The 16,885-nt window shown below is 43.9% G+C and overlaps 1 protein-coding gene across 10 annotated transcripts in view; it reads right to left on the bottom strand.

The window, feature by feature from the left end:
* ptpn20 (protein tyrosine phosphatase non-receptor type 20) overlaps window positions 1-16,885 on the bottom strand; it is a 332,558-nt gene that overhangs the window by 166,159 nt on the left and 149,514 nt on the right. For all 10 annotated transcript variants that reach the window (XM_068020703.1, XM_068020704.1, XM_068020701.1 and 7 more), the window contains 5 exons: window positions 16,719-16,793; window positions 13,181-13,355; window positions 9,610-9,760; window positions 4,221-4,359; window positions 1,302-1,454 (listed from right to left, as the gene is read on the bottom strand). In XM_068020703.1, the coding sequence (XP_067876804.1) occupies window positions 1,302-1,454; window positions 4,221-4,359; window positions 9,610-9,760; window positions 13,181-13,355; window positions 16,719-16,793 (693 nt within the window). The remainder of the gene's footprint in view (window positions 1-1,301; window positions 1,455-4,220; window positions 4,360-9,609; window positions 9,761-13,180; window positions 13,356-16,718; window positions 16,794-16,885) is intronic.

The following is a 16,885-nucleotide window of genomic DNA, read 5'->3' as shown; positions in this document are numbered from 1 at the left end:
TCGAGAAGGTGACCAAACAGGTGGATGAGGGTAAAGCAGTGGATGTGGTGTATATGGATTTCAGTAAGGCGTTTGATAAGGTTCCCCACGGTAGGCTATTGCAGAAAATACGGAAGTATGAGGTTGAAGGTGATTTAGAGCTTTGGATCAGAAATTGGCTAGCTGAAAGAAGACAGAGGGTGGTGGTTGATGGCAAATGTTCATCCTGGAGTTTAGTTACTAGTGGTGTACCGCAAGGATCTGTTTTGGGGCCACTGCTGTTTGTCATTTTTATAAATGACCTGGAAGAGGGTGTAGAAGGGTAGGTTAGTAAATTTGCGGATGACACTAAGGTCGGTGGAGTTGTGGATAGTGCCGAAGGATGTTGTAGGGTACAGAGGGACATAGATAGGTTGCAGAGCTGGGCTGAGAGATGGCAAATGGAGTTTAATGCGGAAAAGTGCGAGGTGATTCACTTTGGAAGGAGTAACAGCAATGCAGAGTACTGGGCTAATGGGAAGATTCTTGGTCGTGTAGATGAACAGAGAGATCTTGGTGTCCAGGTGCATAAATCCCTGAAAGTTGCTACCCAGGTTAATAGGGCTGTTAAGAAGGCATATGGTGTGTTAGCTTTTATTAGTAGGGGGATCGAGTTTCGGAGCCACGAGGTCATGCTGCAGCTGTACAAAACTCTGGTGAGACCGCACCTGGAGTATTGCGTGCAGTTCTGGTCACCGCATTATATAGGAAGGATGTGGAAGCTATGGAAAGGGTGCAGAGGAGATTTGCAGGGATGTTGCCTGGTATGGAGGGAAGGTCTTACGAGGAAAGGCTGAGGGACTTGAGGTTGTTTTCGTTGGAGAGGAGGAGGAGAGGTGACTTAATAGAGACATATAAGATAATCAGAGGGTTAGATAGGGTGGATAGTGAGAGTCTTTTTCCTTGGATGGTGATGGCAAACACGAGGGAACATAGCTTTAAGTTGAGGGGTGATAGATATAGGACAGATGTCAGAGGTAGTTTCTTTACTCAGAGTGGTAGGGGCGTGGAACGCCCTGCCTGCAACAATAGTAGACTCGCCAACTTTAAGGGCATTTAAATGGTCATTGGATAGACATATGGATGAAAATGGAATAGTGTAGGTCAGATGGTTTCACAGGTCAGCGCAACATCGAGGGCCGAAGGGCCTGTACTGCACTGTAATGTTCTAATTCTAAGAAGAATGCTATAGGAAGACATTAAGTATTCATCCAAAACAGTCAGCAAAAAAAAAATCCCAACCAAAGAGTCTGAAGATAAAGGAGGTGTTGTGTACACTGTACCTTCAGATACTCCATCTCAGCCTCTTCTTCAGACAAGTTAAAGTAAGTGGAGTGAAGTCGGGGCAGCTCTTCCTTTATACAAGTCAAAGCCATCTTCTCCATCACACTGGGAGGAATGTAGTGTTCAACCCGGTAGTAGTTCTTCCCGTGCACCTTTCCAAACACAATACACTTAATGTTACCAGCCCAATGCAATTCGTGCTCCAGGAAAAAGAGCAGCCCTGAAACACTACAGGCTACCATTTCCACAAAGCATGTCAATCTTCTGCTGGTTTACACTGTTTCTCTGGGATTCCCGCTGAAGTTAGGATGGGAGATCAGGAGAACCCCCACGGGAATTACGAGCCCACATCTTTCAGATCCTTTGATTCCAGGCATCAGTGGTTCATTCGAAAAGTCAGGATGTTGGCCAAAACTTGTGACCAAACATATCCATTGACCACCTTTCACCATTTCTCCATAATCTCAGTGAAATGCTGAGACTTGGGGTTTGGGGAGGGGGCGGTCCCTCCTTAATTTGTTTTACTGCTTATCGTTCGCTACATACTTCTGCTGGAAAGTGTAAATCTGTGAGCAGCAGGTAAAACCAAGCTGTGATACAACGTGCTGATGCTTAAGGCCTGACTTTAACTCTAAGCAAGTGGATGAGCTCTGAATGGGTTAAAATCAGACCCTAATTTTTGTCCAGACTCAAGCTCCTAAAATAACATACCGGGTTGTGGGCGGCACAGTGGCGCAGTGGTTAGCACCGCAGCCTCACAGCTCCAGGGACCCGGGTTCGATTCCGGGTACTGCCTGTGTGGAGTTTGCAAGTTCTCCCTGTGTCTGCGTGGGTTTTCTCCGGGTGCTCCGGTTTCCTCCCACAAGCCAAAAGACTTGCAGGTTGATAGGTAAATTGGCCATTATAAATTGTCACTAGTATAGGTAGGGAAATATAGGGACAGGTGGGGATGTTTGGTAGGAATATGGGATTAGTGTAGGATTAGTATAAATGGGTGGTTGATGTTCGGCTCAGACTTGGTGGGCCGAAGGGCCTGTTTCAGTGCTGTATCTCTAATCTAATCTAAAAAAAACAAAATGTGAGAGGAACTAACTGTACCCCAACATAATTGCAGACTTTGGGGCAGGGGTTATTGTTGGAACACTATTATCATTAGATCCAATAAGGAATTTTGCAAGGCCAATTTAAGTGATGTAAAACATGCCGCAGTGGATCTATGCTGAGTGCAATCCAATGTGGATACCGGAGGAGCATCCTAGTAAGCAGCATTAAGAAATCACATGGCAGCCGACAGCATTGATTAATGCAAATCATTCTGGGAAAAGACGGTAATACTATCTGGTAACTGCTTTGGTTGTAATTCTCCAATGGCTTCTCTGTGCCGAAGAATAATGGAACTGAACTCGGCCGAATATAAGGAGACATCAAATAGGATTATATAGATTATTCTTCCCACAAACTTTCATTACTGGTATGAGGCTTGAAAATACAATAGCACTCTATTGCTCATGGCAGGCTGTGGATGGTGCCACAAGGAGAACTGTTTGCCATTGTCATTTTTTGCTTCACCAGATTCCATGAGTGACAGAAGAAGTCCAAGAAAATAAGAGGTTGTCACTCTTGAATACGAAATAAATTAAAGTGCACTCACCAGGATGACTTTCAGTGATGCTCACGTATATACATGTGAGGTAATTCATAGGTGAAATAAAACAAACAGAGGCTGATTCCTAAAGCAGTCAAGCTATTTGTCTTGTGTTTACAAGAGCATGTGAGTCACTCTGTGGAATCAAGTGCTGAAATAATATGATAGGTCTGTCTCTTTTATAATCTGTTGAGTGATGGTGACCAGGATAATGGTTTTGTACTACGCTTTCACCTTGTATAAGAACTGGAGGAGGCCATTTGGCCCCTCTAGCCTGTTCCACCATTCAATAAGACTATGGTTGATCTGCGCTCCAATTTTTGTTTGTTCGTTCGTGTGATGTGAGCGTCGCTGGCAAGACCAACATTTGTTGCCCATCCTTAACTGCCCTTCAGAAGATGGTGGTGAGCTGCCTTGAACTGCTGCAGTCCATGTGGTGTAGGTACACCCACAGCTTTACCCTGCTTTGTCCCCACCAGCAAAAATAATTTCTCCCAATCTCCCCCTTAATATCTTGAAAACTTTTTTCAAATCACAGTTTGTTTCATTTCTTGTGACCTGGGAGCTGGTGGTAAGGCCAGAATTTATTGCCCATCCCTAGTTGCCCTTGAGATGGTGGTGGTGAGTCTTCTTGAACTGCCGCAGTCCGTATAGTTAGGTAGAGAGTTCCAGGGTTTTGGCCCAGTGACGATGAAGGAACAGCGATATTTGTGTGAGTCAGGATGGTGTATGATTTGGAGAGGAACTTGGAAGTGATCCCATGCCCTTTCTGCCCTGTCCTTCTCGATGGTTGACGTTGGGAGGTGCTGTCGAAGAAGCCTTGATGAGTTGCTGCAGTGCACCCACATGGCAGCCAGAGTGCAGCAGTAGGGGATGCTTAAGCTGGTGGATGGGCAGTGGAATCCTTAATATCGGGCTGGGACCATCTGTGTCCTGTCTCCTCTTCACTTATGGCTTATAGCAGATCCTCTACTTCATTTGGGACTCAGCCTATACTTATGGTTTCGCTTGCTGTAGGTTGTTGCCATATTTGGACTGCACCCGTTCTTTTTATTAATCTGCAGCAAAAGCAGCCAGTAGAATATTATGATTGGGGGTAGAGCAAAGACTACCTAAAGTGGGCCCTGTCGAAATACCAATATATAGTAGAACTTTGGGTCTTGTGATTTTTTTTTCTCTACTCCAAGTGTTTGCAGTGGCATAGTTGAATTCAGGAGTTTACAGCACAGATTAAAAATTATTAATATTGTTATGTTGTTTGCCACGCACTCACCTCTGAAATGTAATCTCCATATTCTGCCTGGAGAGCCAGGGAGCCAAGCAGGAGGGCTGTCTCGTCACTGCAGTACAAACGTTCTTCAAGGATGTCTTTCCTCAGTTGCAGATAATATTGATGTCGGGTGAGGCTGTGCCTAAAAGGCAAATGGATATTGATAAAATCCTGGCATTATCTACACACTGCAGGCCCCTTACAGCAGATAAGTTTGTAATTGGGTAATTTCTATGTAACAGCTACCTATCTAGGTGTCAGCCTTGGTTCAAGTGGTAGCACTCTTCCCACTGAATTAGAAGGTTCACATCCCACTCCAATACCTTGAGCACAAAACTTAGACTTTGACACTTCAGCGTAGGATTGCTGGAGGTGCCACTTTTCAGATGGGACATGAAACTAAGGCATGTCAGTCCTCATGGGTGGATGTAAAAGATCCTATGGCACTATTTCAAAGAAAAGCAGTGGGGGGGGACTCCCCAGACCGCTGGTCCATATTTATCCCTCAACCAATATCATTAAAACAGATTACATCGTCATGTATCTTATTGCTGTTTCTGGGATCTTTCTGTGTGTAAATTGGCTGCCACTTTTCCGACAGCAGTGACACCCACCTCAAAATAAAGTTCTTCATTGGCTGTAAAGTACTTTGGGATGTTCTGGGGTTGCAAAATGCACAATATAAATACAAATTTCCTTTCTGTCTGCTTTAGTTAAGTGGGGACTCCATTCATCTAAAACTGGCATGGATGCACTACATTTATTTATGCAGCTGCAGGTATCTAATTCTATACTTACCTTCCAGAATCAGCTGCAGCATGACAGCAGGCTCCCGTGTGCCACACTACAGCTTTGGCTGACCTTCTAGTGGGTTCATTTCAAGCAAATGATTTGCCACTGAACCCTATTATTCTCATTTGATTCAAGATTGATACTCTCTCAACCACTGTCCGTGCACAAGCATTTTCCAGTCGATCACTGGATAATGATCACTAGCAGGAACGCTGGCTGCTTTTATTAATCTTCTGGAGTCCAGGGATATATTAGACTTCAACCATCACCCTGGTTGAAATGAGTTAACTTTGTTCTATCAGTTGTAGAGTAATTTAAGTGGATACTCTATAAAAAGCCCAATGCCCCTCCCCACCCCCCCGCCCACCCGTGTAATTGTACGAGAGCTTGTTCTATGAGAACTCAGATATTACAAGGCAACCATCAAAAACCAAAGTTTGCCTTCGATGCAGCAGTGCTAGCACTATCCCAGCAGACCTCATTGCACTCGCATTTAGTCAGTGTGTTTGCCGTCAATCAGAGGCAGAGAAGGTTTTGTTTTCAGGGCCATTTAACTCCAGCTGGCTCAAAACGTGTTTATTTCTAAAGTTATTTGCTTTCAAAGCTGGCTTTTGAAACTCCAGCCTTCCAGCCTTTTATTACAATCGATTTGAAAGGGCTAACTATTCTGTCGGTACTTACCAATCAGTTTAAAAAATACAGTCACGCTGGGGCACAATTAAACAGTTCTGTGGCTGAATTGGAATTCAGTCCTCAATTATCTTTCAGATGAGGCTCCACCTGCCTGTTCAGATGAATGTAGAAGGACTTATATCTCTTTTTTTAAGAAGAGCTGTGGAATTTCCCCCAGTGTTCTGGCCAAAATTTATCCCTTAACTGGAAAAGATTAACCATTATTCATCTTATTGCTGTTTGTAGGACCATGCTATGCCTTTTCTACCAACCAAACAACAAGAAAACATTTCCATTTGCACTTATAAAACGCCTTTGATGTACAAAGATGACCAATGGGTTGTAAAGGAAAGAAGGAAAGACATGCATTCGTATAGCACCTTTTGTGACCTCAGGACATCCCAAAGCACTTTACAGCCAATGAAGTACTTTTGAATTTTCAGCACTGTTGTAATGTAGGAAATGCAGCAGCCAATTTGTGCACAGCAAGCTGCCACAAATAGCAATATGATAATGACCAGATAATCTGCTTTTCCATACTGCTGGCTGAGGGATAAACAAACCAAATTAGGAGATATAATGAAGGGTAACCAAAGGTTTGGTTTAAAAGGTAGATTTTACAGAAACAGGAAGGGGCAAGAGCATGAAAGGATTTGAATACAAAGAATTTTAAATTCAAGATGTTCATGGACCGGGAGCCAATATAAATCAGCGAGCACAGGGTTTACAAAGCTTTGAATGGGGTTTCAATGTCAGACCATCTGATGAAAGATCATCAACGTGAAACGTTAACTCTGTTTCACCCTCCACAGATGCTGCCAGACCGGCTGAGTATTTCCAGAATTTTCTGTTCTTCTTTGAAATTAGATGGTCTTCGCAACTAAGAGATTATTGGTTCAAAATCTCAGGCAAGGGTTGAACAGAATGCCAAGGTTGCTAACAGTCTGGTTCAGCCTGAGCCAGTTGCTGGGAAGGGTTGTGACAGTGTGGAATTTGTAGCAGGGGCAGAAGACAATGGCTTTGGTCATCCTAATGTTTAGGTGGAGGAAATTACAAGTCATCCAAGACTGGAGGTCAAACAAGCAATCTTGACACTATTTAGTCATATAAAAATAATTCATAAGCAGTGAAGCACCTTTAAATGTGCCAAGGATGTGTGAGATGCTATGTAAATGCAAGTTCTTCTTTTGCAGCATGTAAGGGGACTGTATCTTCCCAACCTTATGTTTTGTATCAGTTTTGCAATGCTGTCAGGCACAGTGAAAATCCAGTTTAAAAGAGGCAGCTGAGATTCCAAACCCATGTGATAGTTCTAGGAGCTTGACCTGCCTATTAACAGGCTTCCATTGAGTGGGCCGACATAATAGGACATCTTGTTTTGGAAATTAATAGAAAGCTGGATAAATGCAGACTCACTGGACCTGTCAGTTATGGTTGAGCTAGCAAAAAGTATCCAGCAGATAGTTTTTCACTGTCATATTCCCTTGGTACTGGTGCAAAAGATCAAGTTATAGATCACAGGATTCCGAGAACACATCGTTATTAATCCCACATTTCTTTGGAACGAGTATTACTTCTAATCTATTCTCCCTAGGTTTATCATTTAAATTTCATCTCAATAATGTTGGAGTCTTTTTAAAAATTCATTCATAGGATGTGGGCGTTGCTGGCCAGGCCAGCATTTATTGCCCATCCCTAATTGCCCTTGAGAAGGTGGTGGTGAGCTGCCTTCTTGAACCGCTGCAGTCCATGGGAGGTAGGTACCCCCACAGTGCTGTTAGGAGGGGAGTTCCAGGATTTTGACCCAGAAACAGTGAAGGAATGGCGATATTCCAAGTTAGGATGGTGTGTGACTTAGAGGGGAACTTGCAGGTGGTGGTGTTCCCATGCATTTGCTGCCCTTGTCCTTCTAGTTGGTAGAGGTCGCGGGTTTGGAAGGTGCTTTCTAAGGAGCCTTGGTGCGTTGCTGCAGTGCATCTTGTAGCTGGTGCCCACTGCTGCCACTGTGCTTCGGTGGTGGAGGGAGTGAATGTTTGTGGATGGGGTGCCAATCAAGCGGGCTGCTTTGTCCTGGATGGTGTCGAGCTTCTTGAGTGTTTCTGGAGCTGCACCCATCCAGGCAAGTGGAAAGTATTCCATCACATTCCTGACTTGTGCCTTGTAGATGGTGGACAGGCTTTGGGGAGTTAGGAGGTGAGTTACTCGCTGCAGGATTTCTAGCCTCTGACCTGCTCTTGTAGCCACGGTATTTATATGGCTACTCCAGTTCAGTTTCTGGTCAATGGTAGCCCCTAGGATGTTGATAGTGGGGGATTCAGCGATTGTAATGCCATTGAATGTCAAGGGGAGATGGTTAGATTCTCTTTTGTTGGAGATGGTCATTGCCTGGCATTTGTGTGGCGAGAATGGTACTTGCCACTTATCAGCCCAAGCCTGGATATTGTCCAGGTCTTGCTGCATTTCAACTCGGACTGCTTCAATATCTGAGGCGTCGCGAATGGTGCTGAACATTATTCGATCAGCAGCGAACATCCCCACTTCTGACCTTATGATTAAAGGAAGGTCATTGATGAAGCAGCTGACGATGGTTGGGCCTAGGACACAAGTCCAATATCATCAATACACTTAACACAGAATCTGTGAGCAGCTGTCTGGGTATATTGGGGGTAATTTTAACACCCCAGAACTGGCAAGAGAGATTCAAAAATCTGAAACCTTCCTCCACTCTGTCTCCAATGCGCCCACTTGCAGTTTCAATGGAGGTGGGTTTGGGGAATGGGCCATTAGCCTTCTATCCGGGAGTGGGCCCATCATTTAAGTATTCATAAGAGGCTGCTCCAAATTTACACTCAGTCTTACTTTCAAAGCCTTTGGGTCAGGTTTCATAGGGCTCAGAAACCACACAGCTGAAGTGAGGCAAGAAGGACTGGATTAAAAAGGGAAGTGCCTTTCCAGCACTGCCTGTGGGCCAAGAGGAGAAGGGGTGCTACCTCTCCCCCAAACCCAACCTCACCACCCACTTCTCAGCCCAACGGCTCATGTTTACACTCCACATGAGCCTCACCCCCCCCCCCACCCACCTCTCCATCTAACACTATCAACACAACTTTCTAATCCTTTCTAACTCATGTGTTTAAAACATCTTTCCCTTAAATATGCACATGAATGTCATTGTGCATCAGCACAGATCACACAGACTAAGCATAAAACTGGATCCAACTGTACAACACCATCTTCCTACCATGAAGTTAAATCAGTATATGATACCGGTTGCGGACAGGAGGACTGATTTCATGAGTGTAATCTAATCTTGGTTGGGAGACAGTTGGATAGAGTCATTAGCCACTTAAGCTTTGAAAGATTTCAGTTTCAATTTTCTAATTTAATTACGTTATCAGTAGCCCCCCCCCCCCTCTCCCAGGAGCCTCATGCACTGTTTGCATAAATCTCTGTGGACAGCGTCTTTTCAGAGGTTCAAGTGCAGACGATAAAATTGCAGGATTCCCCTGGAGTTTTATCAGGTCACCCTTGAGAATCAGGCTGTATTTTAACACAGTTTCATCTTCTGGGGGCTTCTTTAAGTCAAACATATAGAGTTAATTTTACAAAATCATACCCAGGCACAGGTTCTTGCCCCTCACTCGTACATTGTAGAGAAAATAGGCACCCGTGTTCAAAATGGGCAGAGCATCATGGACACACGGAAATCACCAGCAGCATAATTTTGTCAGATCGCCCCCTTATCTGTGGTCAGTACAGTGGACAAGCCTTATGGGTCAAGAAGGCAAAGAACATTCTTGGTATTGAATGAAATGCATTTTGTTTTCTAGACGTGTTGCCCGGGGTTTTTAAGTGAGTGAAAAATATGTGAGCATGGAAGCAGAAAAGCCAGCCATTTTGTTGCCATGAAAGTTTAGTTGTTACTTACTGAATTAAACTGAAGTTCTCAACAAAGAACTTTATTCTTAGGAACAGTGTGAAGTTGACAATTGCTGTTTTCTTTTTGGGCTGATCCTTCCAGCCACTAGGTGCCACCTTGTGCAGCTTGGTAAAATGGTCGAGAAAAAAAAATTCCTTATCTGTAAAATAGAGAGAAGGGACAATATCCCACAAATTAGAATCAAACAGGTGATAATGGGGAAGTAGTGCTGCATTAACCGGCAAGAGCAATCTTCAAAAATTCCAGCTTATAGATCTTTCTGTCATAATTCTTGGGCGAAAGAATAGTTTGTGCCAGGGTTTGAGATGTATAAATGGACAGGTAGATAGAGTAAGAGAGATAGAGATTAGATAGATAGCACGAATAAGAGAGATGGAAAGACCAAGAGCAATCAGATAGAATTAGTAAGAGAGATAGAAAGAAAGATCTGACAGGTAAGCAGATAAAAAGGTAACTATTACAGAAATAGTTTAACAGTGAAAGCTGTATGGAGCGCCCCTAGTGGCTCAGTGCAGTATTAAGGTCACAGATTAGCCAAGATCTCATGGAATGGTGGAACAGGCTCAAGGTTCGAAATGGTCTACTCCTGTTCTAATAGCTGGTCGTTCACCTCATTGTGGTTTGTTGGATCTTGCTGTGTGGAAAATGGCTACCATGTTTGGCTACATGTCACTACATTTCAAAGCAAATGACTGCAAGTACATGAGATGTTTTACGTTCAATGATACGCAAATAAGTTTGAGCAGAAACATGCCAAAAAAAAAACCTCTCAAAATTTCAGCAATCTTGAGTGAAATCTAAAATACTAAATTACCTGGACCGGGCGGCCGTCCGATGCCAATATTCTGGCCGGTGGCCATAATATCCGTTTGGCGATCCGAGGCGAGACACTGATGGGGAGGAGGAGTGTAATTTTCAGGTCTGGAGGCTGGGGGGAGGAGGGGGCAAGCAGAGAAAACTGATTCCATTGGCTGAGGGGATGGTGGGAATGGGTTGAAGGGCAAAGATCATAAAGTTTGGGGGTGAAAGGTCGGGACTGCAAATGGAATTTCGGTGGGGGGGGGGGAAGAGGGAAATAAATGTATTGCTTGATGATTGGGGGGAGTGGAAGAGGGTCTTTGACGTGAACTTTACTGTTTTTATTTCAATAAAAGGTAATGTTCCCTTTAAACATTCAAATGATATGTCAGGGCCTGAAGCCCTTTAAAAATGGCGCCAGCGTTTGCACGGTGGCACCGGACGTCGTTGCTGGGGACAGAGCGGCCAGCCCCTCTACGTCATCGGGGTGGTCGTTCCGTCCCTTCCATCTAACTGAGCCCCCGCACATAATATCGAGGGAACTCAGCGACAGTGGGCGGACAGCTGACTTCAAAGCGCCGCTAGTAAAATTCAGGCCAGTGTTTAAGGTGCACATATGAAGAATGAGGACCTGAGTGAGGTACCAGTTGAGTGTTTCCACCCATTGAACACACTGCAGCATGGGCCACTGTCACCAGGAGACAAGCAGAAGGAGCTGAGAAGAAAGGTAAGAGGAATGAAGGGTTGGTGTGAGAGTCAGATTTATGATATACTCCTGTAAACCTCATCTTAGATTTAAGTTGAGCCTCAGATCCTTACTGTAAACGTGTGTAAATAAGGGCTACAAAATGACTTTTACAACCTTTGGAGTTTGATATTCTTCACCTGAGTTCCAACAACTCATGACTGAAACCACCCCCCCACCAAAAAAAAGCTTGCACTTCTAATTAGCACAAAATAATAGAGTGAAGCCTTCTACCATCTGGAGAGCATGGTAGCCCAGCTGTCCTATCGCGCTTTCTACCAGATGTCCCCTGCCAGCCATGAAATTTAATTTTCTTATTGGACTCATGCCAGAGCTTTAGATTGGCAAAAAACCGTTGTCCAGAAGTTCTACAAAAACCCTGCTTGAGAAAGTCTCTGTAAAACTGTTTTGGGCTTTTAAAATTACTTCTTATCACAATTGTACTCTAGGAACATTGAAGTCATTCAGTTCATTAATCTCCACATTATTAGCCTGGCAGTGTTGGACCTACTCTCCTATCAGCTTTACCTGCTGCCACAGGCCTCGTTATCTGTCTTGTGAGAGCGACAGTTGGATGTTGCACATTGTTAAACCTTAATTTACTTTGACAAATTGGATCATGTTTTTTCATACAGTAAAACTCCATAATTTCACCCCCACACACTGCTCACGAAATACATGGTTTGGCGTGACATTAGTTGAAAAAAATAATTAAGGAAGAGTACATCTCCCAAATGAAAATAAGTGAATGATCTGCCATAATGTTCACTAAAACGCCTTGCTCTGCCATTTATCGGTTATATCTTTCGATGAGATTGACTTGTTCCAGCTCTCCTCCCCCAGCAGATGAATGCTAAGCTCTCTAATGTGAAGTGAAGGGAGGGAAAGCTAAAGATTGACCTGTCTCTGGGAACATTAGGTGTACCAGTGCATTGCTGCACTTGAAAAGAAATAGATCATAAATTCATAGAAACGTCGAGCTCAGAAGGAGGCCATTCGGCCCATTACGCCTGTGCTGGCTCTTTGAAAGAGCAGTCATGCCTAACCTGCACCCTTGCTCTTTGTCCATGACCCTGTACGTTCCTCACCCTCATATAAATAGCTTTGCATTACAAAAAGCTGCATCCCACCACCCCCACTCACCCAAACATTTCTGCCAATTTTCCTTTTTCACCCGAGGACATCAGGTCCTTCAATGAGATCAAACCTTAGACCCATCCTAACCTGTATACGTTAGAGGTAGTGGGGTGTAGGATGGGGGCACAGTGGAATTCTGCATTGATTACAGCACACTCCAAGATAATTCTGGCAGGAGTCCACTAGAATGGCCGGAAACTAGGTTGAGAGCCAGATAGGTTAGGTGATTGGGGCAGAGTTTTTGGGATGCATTGCCTTTGAACCAACATCAAAATCAAGTCTCCATCTTACATCCTCTACAAAGAAGTGGGTTTGACAGGATAGATGCTGAGAAAATGTTTCTTCTGGCTAGGGAATCGAGAACACGGGATCACAGACCCAGAATAAGGGGTCAGCCATTTAGGACTGAGTTGAGGAGAAATTTCTTCACTCAGTGGGTTGCGAATCTTTGAAATTCTCTACCCCAGAGAGCTGTGGATGCTCCGTCATTGAGCATGTTCAAGACAAAGGTCGATAGGTTTTTAGGTACTAAGGGAATTAAGGGGTATGGAGATAATGCAGGAAGGTGGAGTTGAGGTAGAAGATCAGCCGTGATCTTGTTGAATGGTGGAGCAGGTTCGAAGGGCCGAATGGCCTACTCCAGCTCCTACTTCTTATGAAGTATTGAACTTGTAATTTTCCAACTGAACTCCAGTGGAACCTTCTGAATTTTGGAAAACCTGAATGGTGGATGATTGAGTTGCCTCCAAATCAGACAATAAAGCAGCTGAATTGTCTATTATTTGTTCAAACAAGATCTACAGGCGATGTTTCAGAACTAGTTAAAAACTGAGACAGAAGAACCTTTGATGATAGGCAAGTATTTGCTGCAAAGCTCACCTTTCAGATAAGCAAGGCCAAAATAGAAGTGTTCCACAAGGTTGGTATAGGCCACAACCATGTCAAATACATCACCGCCCTTAGACTTCACATCGCATTTCACTTCCAAACACTGTCCATTAAGTATGACGACGCTGAGCTCCCGCTGTGATAAATGCACTTTTCCTTTCTTGCTCTGTAAAGGACAGGAGGTATTACTCGACGAAGGTCACCACCTGATAACAACTGTGGTCACATCAAGACAGAAGAAAGCAAATCATAGAATGTCACAGAACATTCAGCTCCTTAAGTGTGCACTGTTTTTATAAACCACATGAGCTACCCAATTTGATCCTGGTCTCTTGCTTGTTGCCCATACCCTTTAATATTCTTCTTTTTCAAGAAAAGACTGTCTTTCTTCTTAAAGGAATTTATCAATTCTGCTTCAACAAGGATTTGTGGCGGACAGAATTACAAGCCCCAATTTTAACTTAACCCCCCTGTTGGGAACAAGGCAGGATTGGATCAGATGCCCAATGTACACCCCACCAGAGTTTATACTCCACTGAGGGTAAAATGGGGCCCTTTCACAGTCTGGCCAACCACTGGAAGCAATCTACCAGTATTTTCCTATCATAATGACATGAGGGCTCAGTTTAATGTTTCATCTCAAGTTTGGCATTTGTAACTCACTCAGTCCCTGACACTGAAGTGTGAACCTACATTATGTACTCAAGTCCTAGAATGAAAACTTAAACTCATAACCAGGTCAGAGGCTAGGAATTCTGTCTCTCTCCCCATTGCCTGTCCAACATCTACGAGGCACAAGTCAGGAGTGTGATGGAATGCTCTCCATTTGCCTGGATGGGTGCAGCTCCAACAACACTCAAAAAGCTCGACACCATCCAGGACAAAGCAGCCTGCTTGACTGGCACCCAGTCCACCACCTTCAATATTCACTCCCTTCACCACCGCGCACAGTGGCAGCAGTGTATACCATCTACAAGATGCACTGCAGCAACTCACTAAGGCTCCTTCAACAGCACCTTCCAAACCTGCAACCTCTACCGCCTAGAAGGACAAGGGCAGCATTTGCATGGGAACACCACCACCTACAAGTTCCCCTCCAAATCACACACCATCCTGACTTGGAACTGTATCGCCGTTCCTTCACTGTTACTGGGTCAAAATTCTGGAACCCCCCCCCCCACAACAGCACTGTGGGTGTACCTACACCCCAAGCACTGCAGCGGTTCAATAAGGCAGCTCACTACCACCTTCTCAAGGGCAATTAGGGATGGGCAATAAACGCTGGCCTAGCCAGTGATGCCCACATCCCATGAACAAACAATAAAAACCTTCTGACTCATAAATGAGTTTGGTACCAAAGCCAGTGCACTGCTTCAATGTAAACCATGACCTAGAAACAAGGAAGCATTGGCTCAAACCAATGAAAGGCAACATTTAGGACTAATATCAGGAATGATACAGTGAACTCTGTGATTCCTGCACTTCCAGTGGGGAGTCTTGCTCACAGTTTGTACACAGTTAGGAAATTGGGCAACATTTTTGGTCTGATTTTCCAGCTCGCATTCCTTGTAAGTTTCTTCAAGAATAATTAACATTTGGGATTGACTTTTGGGTAGGTTATAATTACCTAAAGGTCTGCTCCTGGACCTCCCTTCTCTTGGGTCGGTGAAAGCCATAGAGCCACTCAAGAGCTTATTGGATGCAGTGATAAGAGCACAGTGAATTTTGCCCTTCTGGACATGAGTTAACATGATCCAAATAGCCCTTGACAACTATATTTATTTCACGTAACAGGGAAATAGCATACTATAGTGCGGTGGCTGTTCTCTTCCAGGGCAGAGCAGACAGAGTTTTATTTTACAACCTCTCTGTGCTACGTCTGACCTGGAGAGACAATGCTGAAAGTGGGTGTTGTAAAAGGAATTGATGTTCTCTTCTCCATGAAGAGTGCAAAGATTTAACCCCAATAAAATGACCAACTCTTGAAAGGAAATATGTGATTAACCAGTTGACATTTGTTCCAATAAAGTTATCCATGGAACTCTGAGGGAACGATCACTTATTGCAGTGTATCCTGAACATATTCTTTTTGAATACATTTACAATGTTACTGGTTACCTGAGGTTGTGGTAGTTTCTGCAGTGGGGGTCAGTTGGCTTTGCAACAGATGTTCAATTAGAGCTTTATCTAGGCAATGTTCCAGTAATAGCCTTTATTTTGATTAAAAAGGAAGGCAAATCCAGGAGCAAAACACTTTTGGTTTAAGGTATATCCCTTTTTTTGTACAAGAAAATTATATATGCTGGTACAAGTGGCACTTTGCTCCCTATGAGGGCACTGCGGTGATGTCAATTAGAGGGAGTGTGCCAATGTGTCCTGGCATGGCTAGGTTGCCAACAGCTAGTGTGGAACTTTAAACTGGTCTTAGACCTGCTCTGGAGCTGCCTATCTCTAGGGAATCATGTTACTATCTGGAAATTTGCCATTAATATCCCCTGCTATGTGTATGAGGCAAGGAGATAGCATCATCGTGCAAGCAATATATCACTGAACGATGTGTCTACTGAGAGGGAAACAGACACATAGATTGATCTTGACTTTGTATGTTAGTGTAAAAGAGGTGACAGCAGACTGGCATCCCATTATACTTATCTCCTGTTGATCAATGCAAATAAAACATCTGCCAATTTGCACAAAGTCAAAGTCTACCTCACTTTCTTTTCCTCAAAGTCATACCCCTTTAAAAGATGACTTGATACTTGGGGGGAAAGGATGTTTTCCAACTGAATCGTAAAATCCCTGAAAAGAAGGGAAGTGCAATGGAGGTCATCATCTTCTACCCAGATTGCCGTTCAAATTGACATCATTAACCAGGTGTCAAAAACAAACGCTAACAGCATCACGAATTATGAATATTCTTTTCATTTGTTTTTCACAAGGACTTGGAATCCTCCTTTTACTCCCCAGTCCCTTGATTCAACAGCTTTCCCTTTGCTCTGACAGACTGGAAAGTGTCCAGAACTCTTCCATACCAGAAACCCTTACTGATTCCCTGCAGTAGGTTGAGCACCTGGATTCACTGCTTGGGAAGCAACACACTCAAAAGAAATAAAATCCATTGTCACAGAGAGCTTGAAGTGTTTCCCGTCCAAGCAGAAAAAGATCCCTAGGTAGACACAGAAACCATTCTGCTGCAAGAGCACGAAAAGTGCCCAGCAGAAAGTACAATGTTTCATGTACACTTATTTACCTCGTTTATCTGGGTGGTGCCATTTACATTATACAATCAAGGAAGAAAGCGTAGCTGTCAATGCCTAGGCCTCTGCTAAGGCTGACTGCTGGAACGTTTTTGAAAGTGGCTTGCAGGCTATTCTCCTGAGTGAGTGAGTGTGGGATCTGGTGCCGGGATGTGGTGCATTGCTCCAACCAATCGTGCTGCCAAGCCACTGTCACTCATTCATGTTGATGAACATAATTTACAAATGATTTGCAATCATAAAAGGGTCACACAGTAAACTGGATTCCTCACCACAATGGAGCCAGGTAAATCTAAAGGCATTGCAGGGTCCCCAGCCACCTTAATGAACTCCGGTCCCAAATATCGCTGCCAAAGAGAATAGGAAACAAATCATAGAATCAGATACCTCCGAAAGAGGCCATTCGGCCCATCATGCCTAGCTAACTCTTTGAAAGAAA

Source organism: Heterodontus francisci, chromosome 42 (genome assembly GCF_036365525.1).
Source record: "Heterodontus francisci isolate sHetFra1 chromosome 42, sHetFra1.hap1, whole genome shotgun sequence".
Classification (NCBI taxonomy): Eukaryota; Metazoa; Chordata; class Chondrichthyes; order Heterodontiformes; family Heterodontidae; genus Heterodontus; species Heterodontus francisci.
Note: the sequence above shows the minus strand (reverse complement) of the source record. Positions and strands in the feature narration are given on the sequence as shown.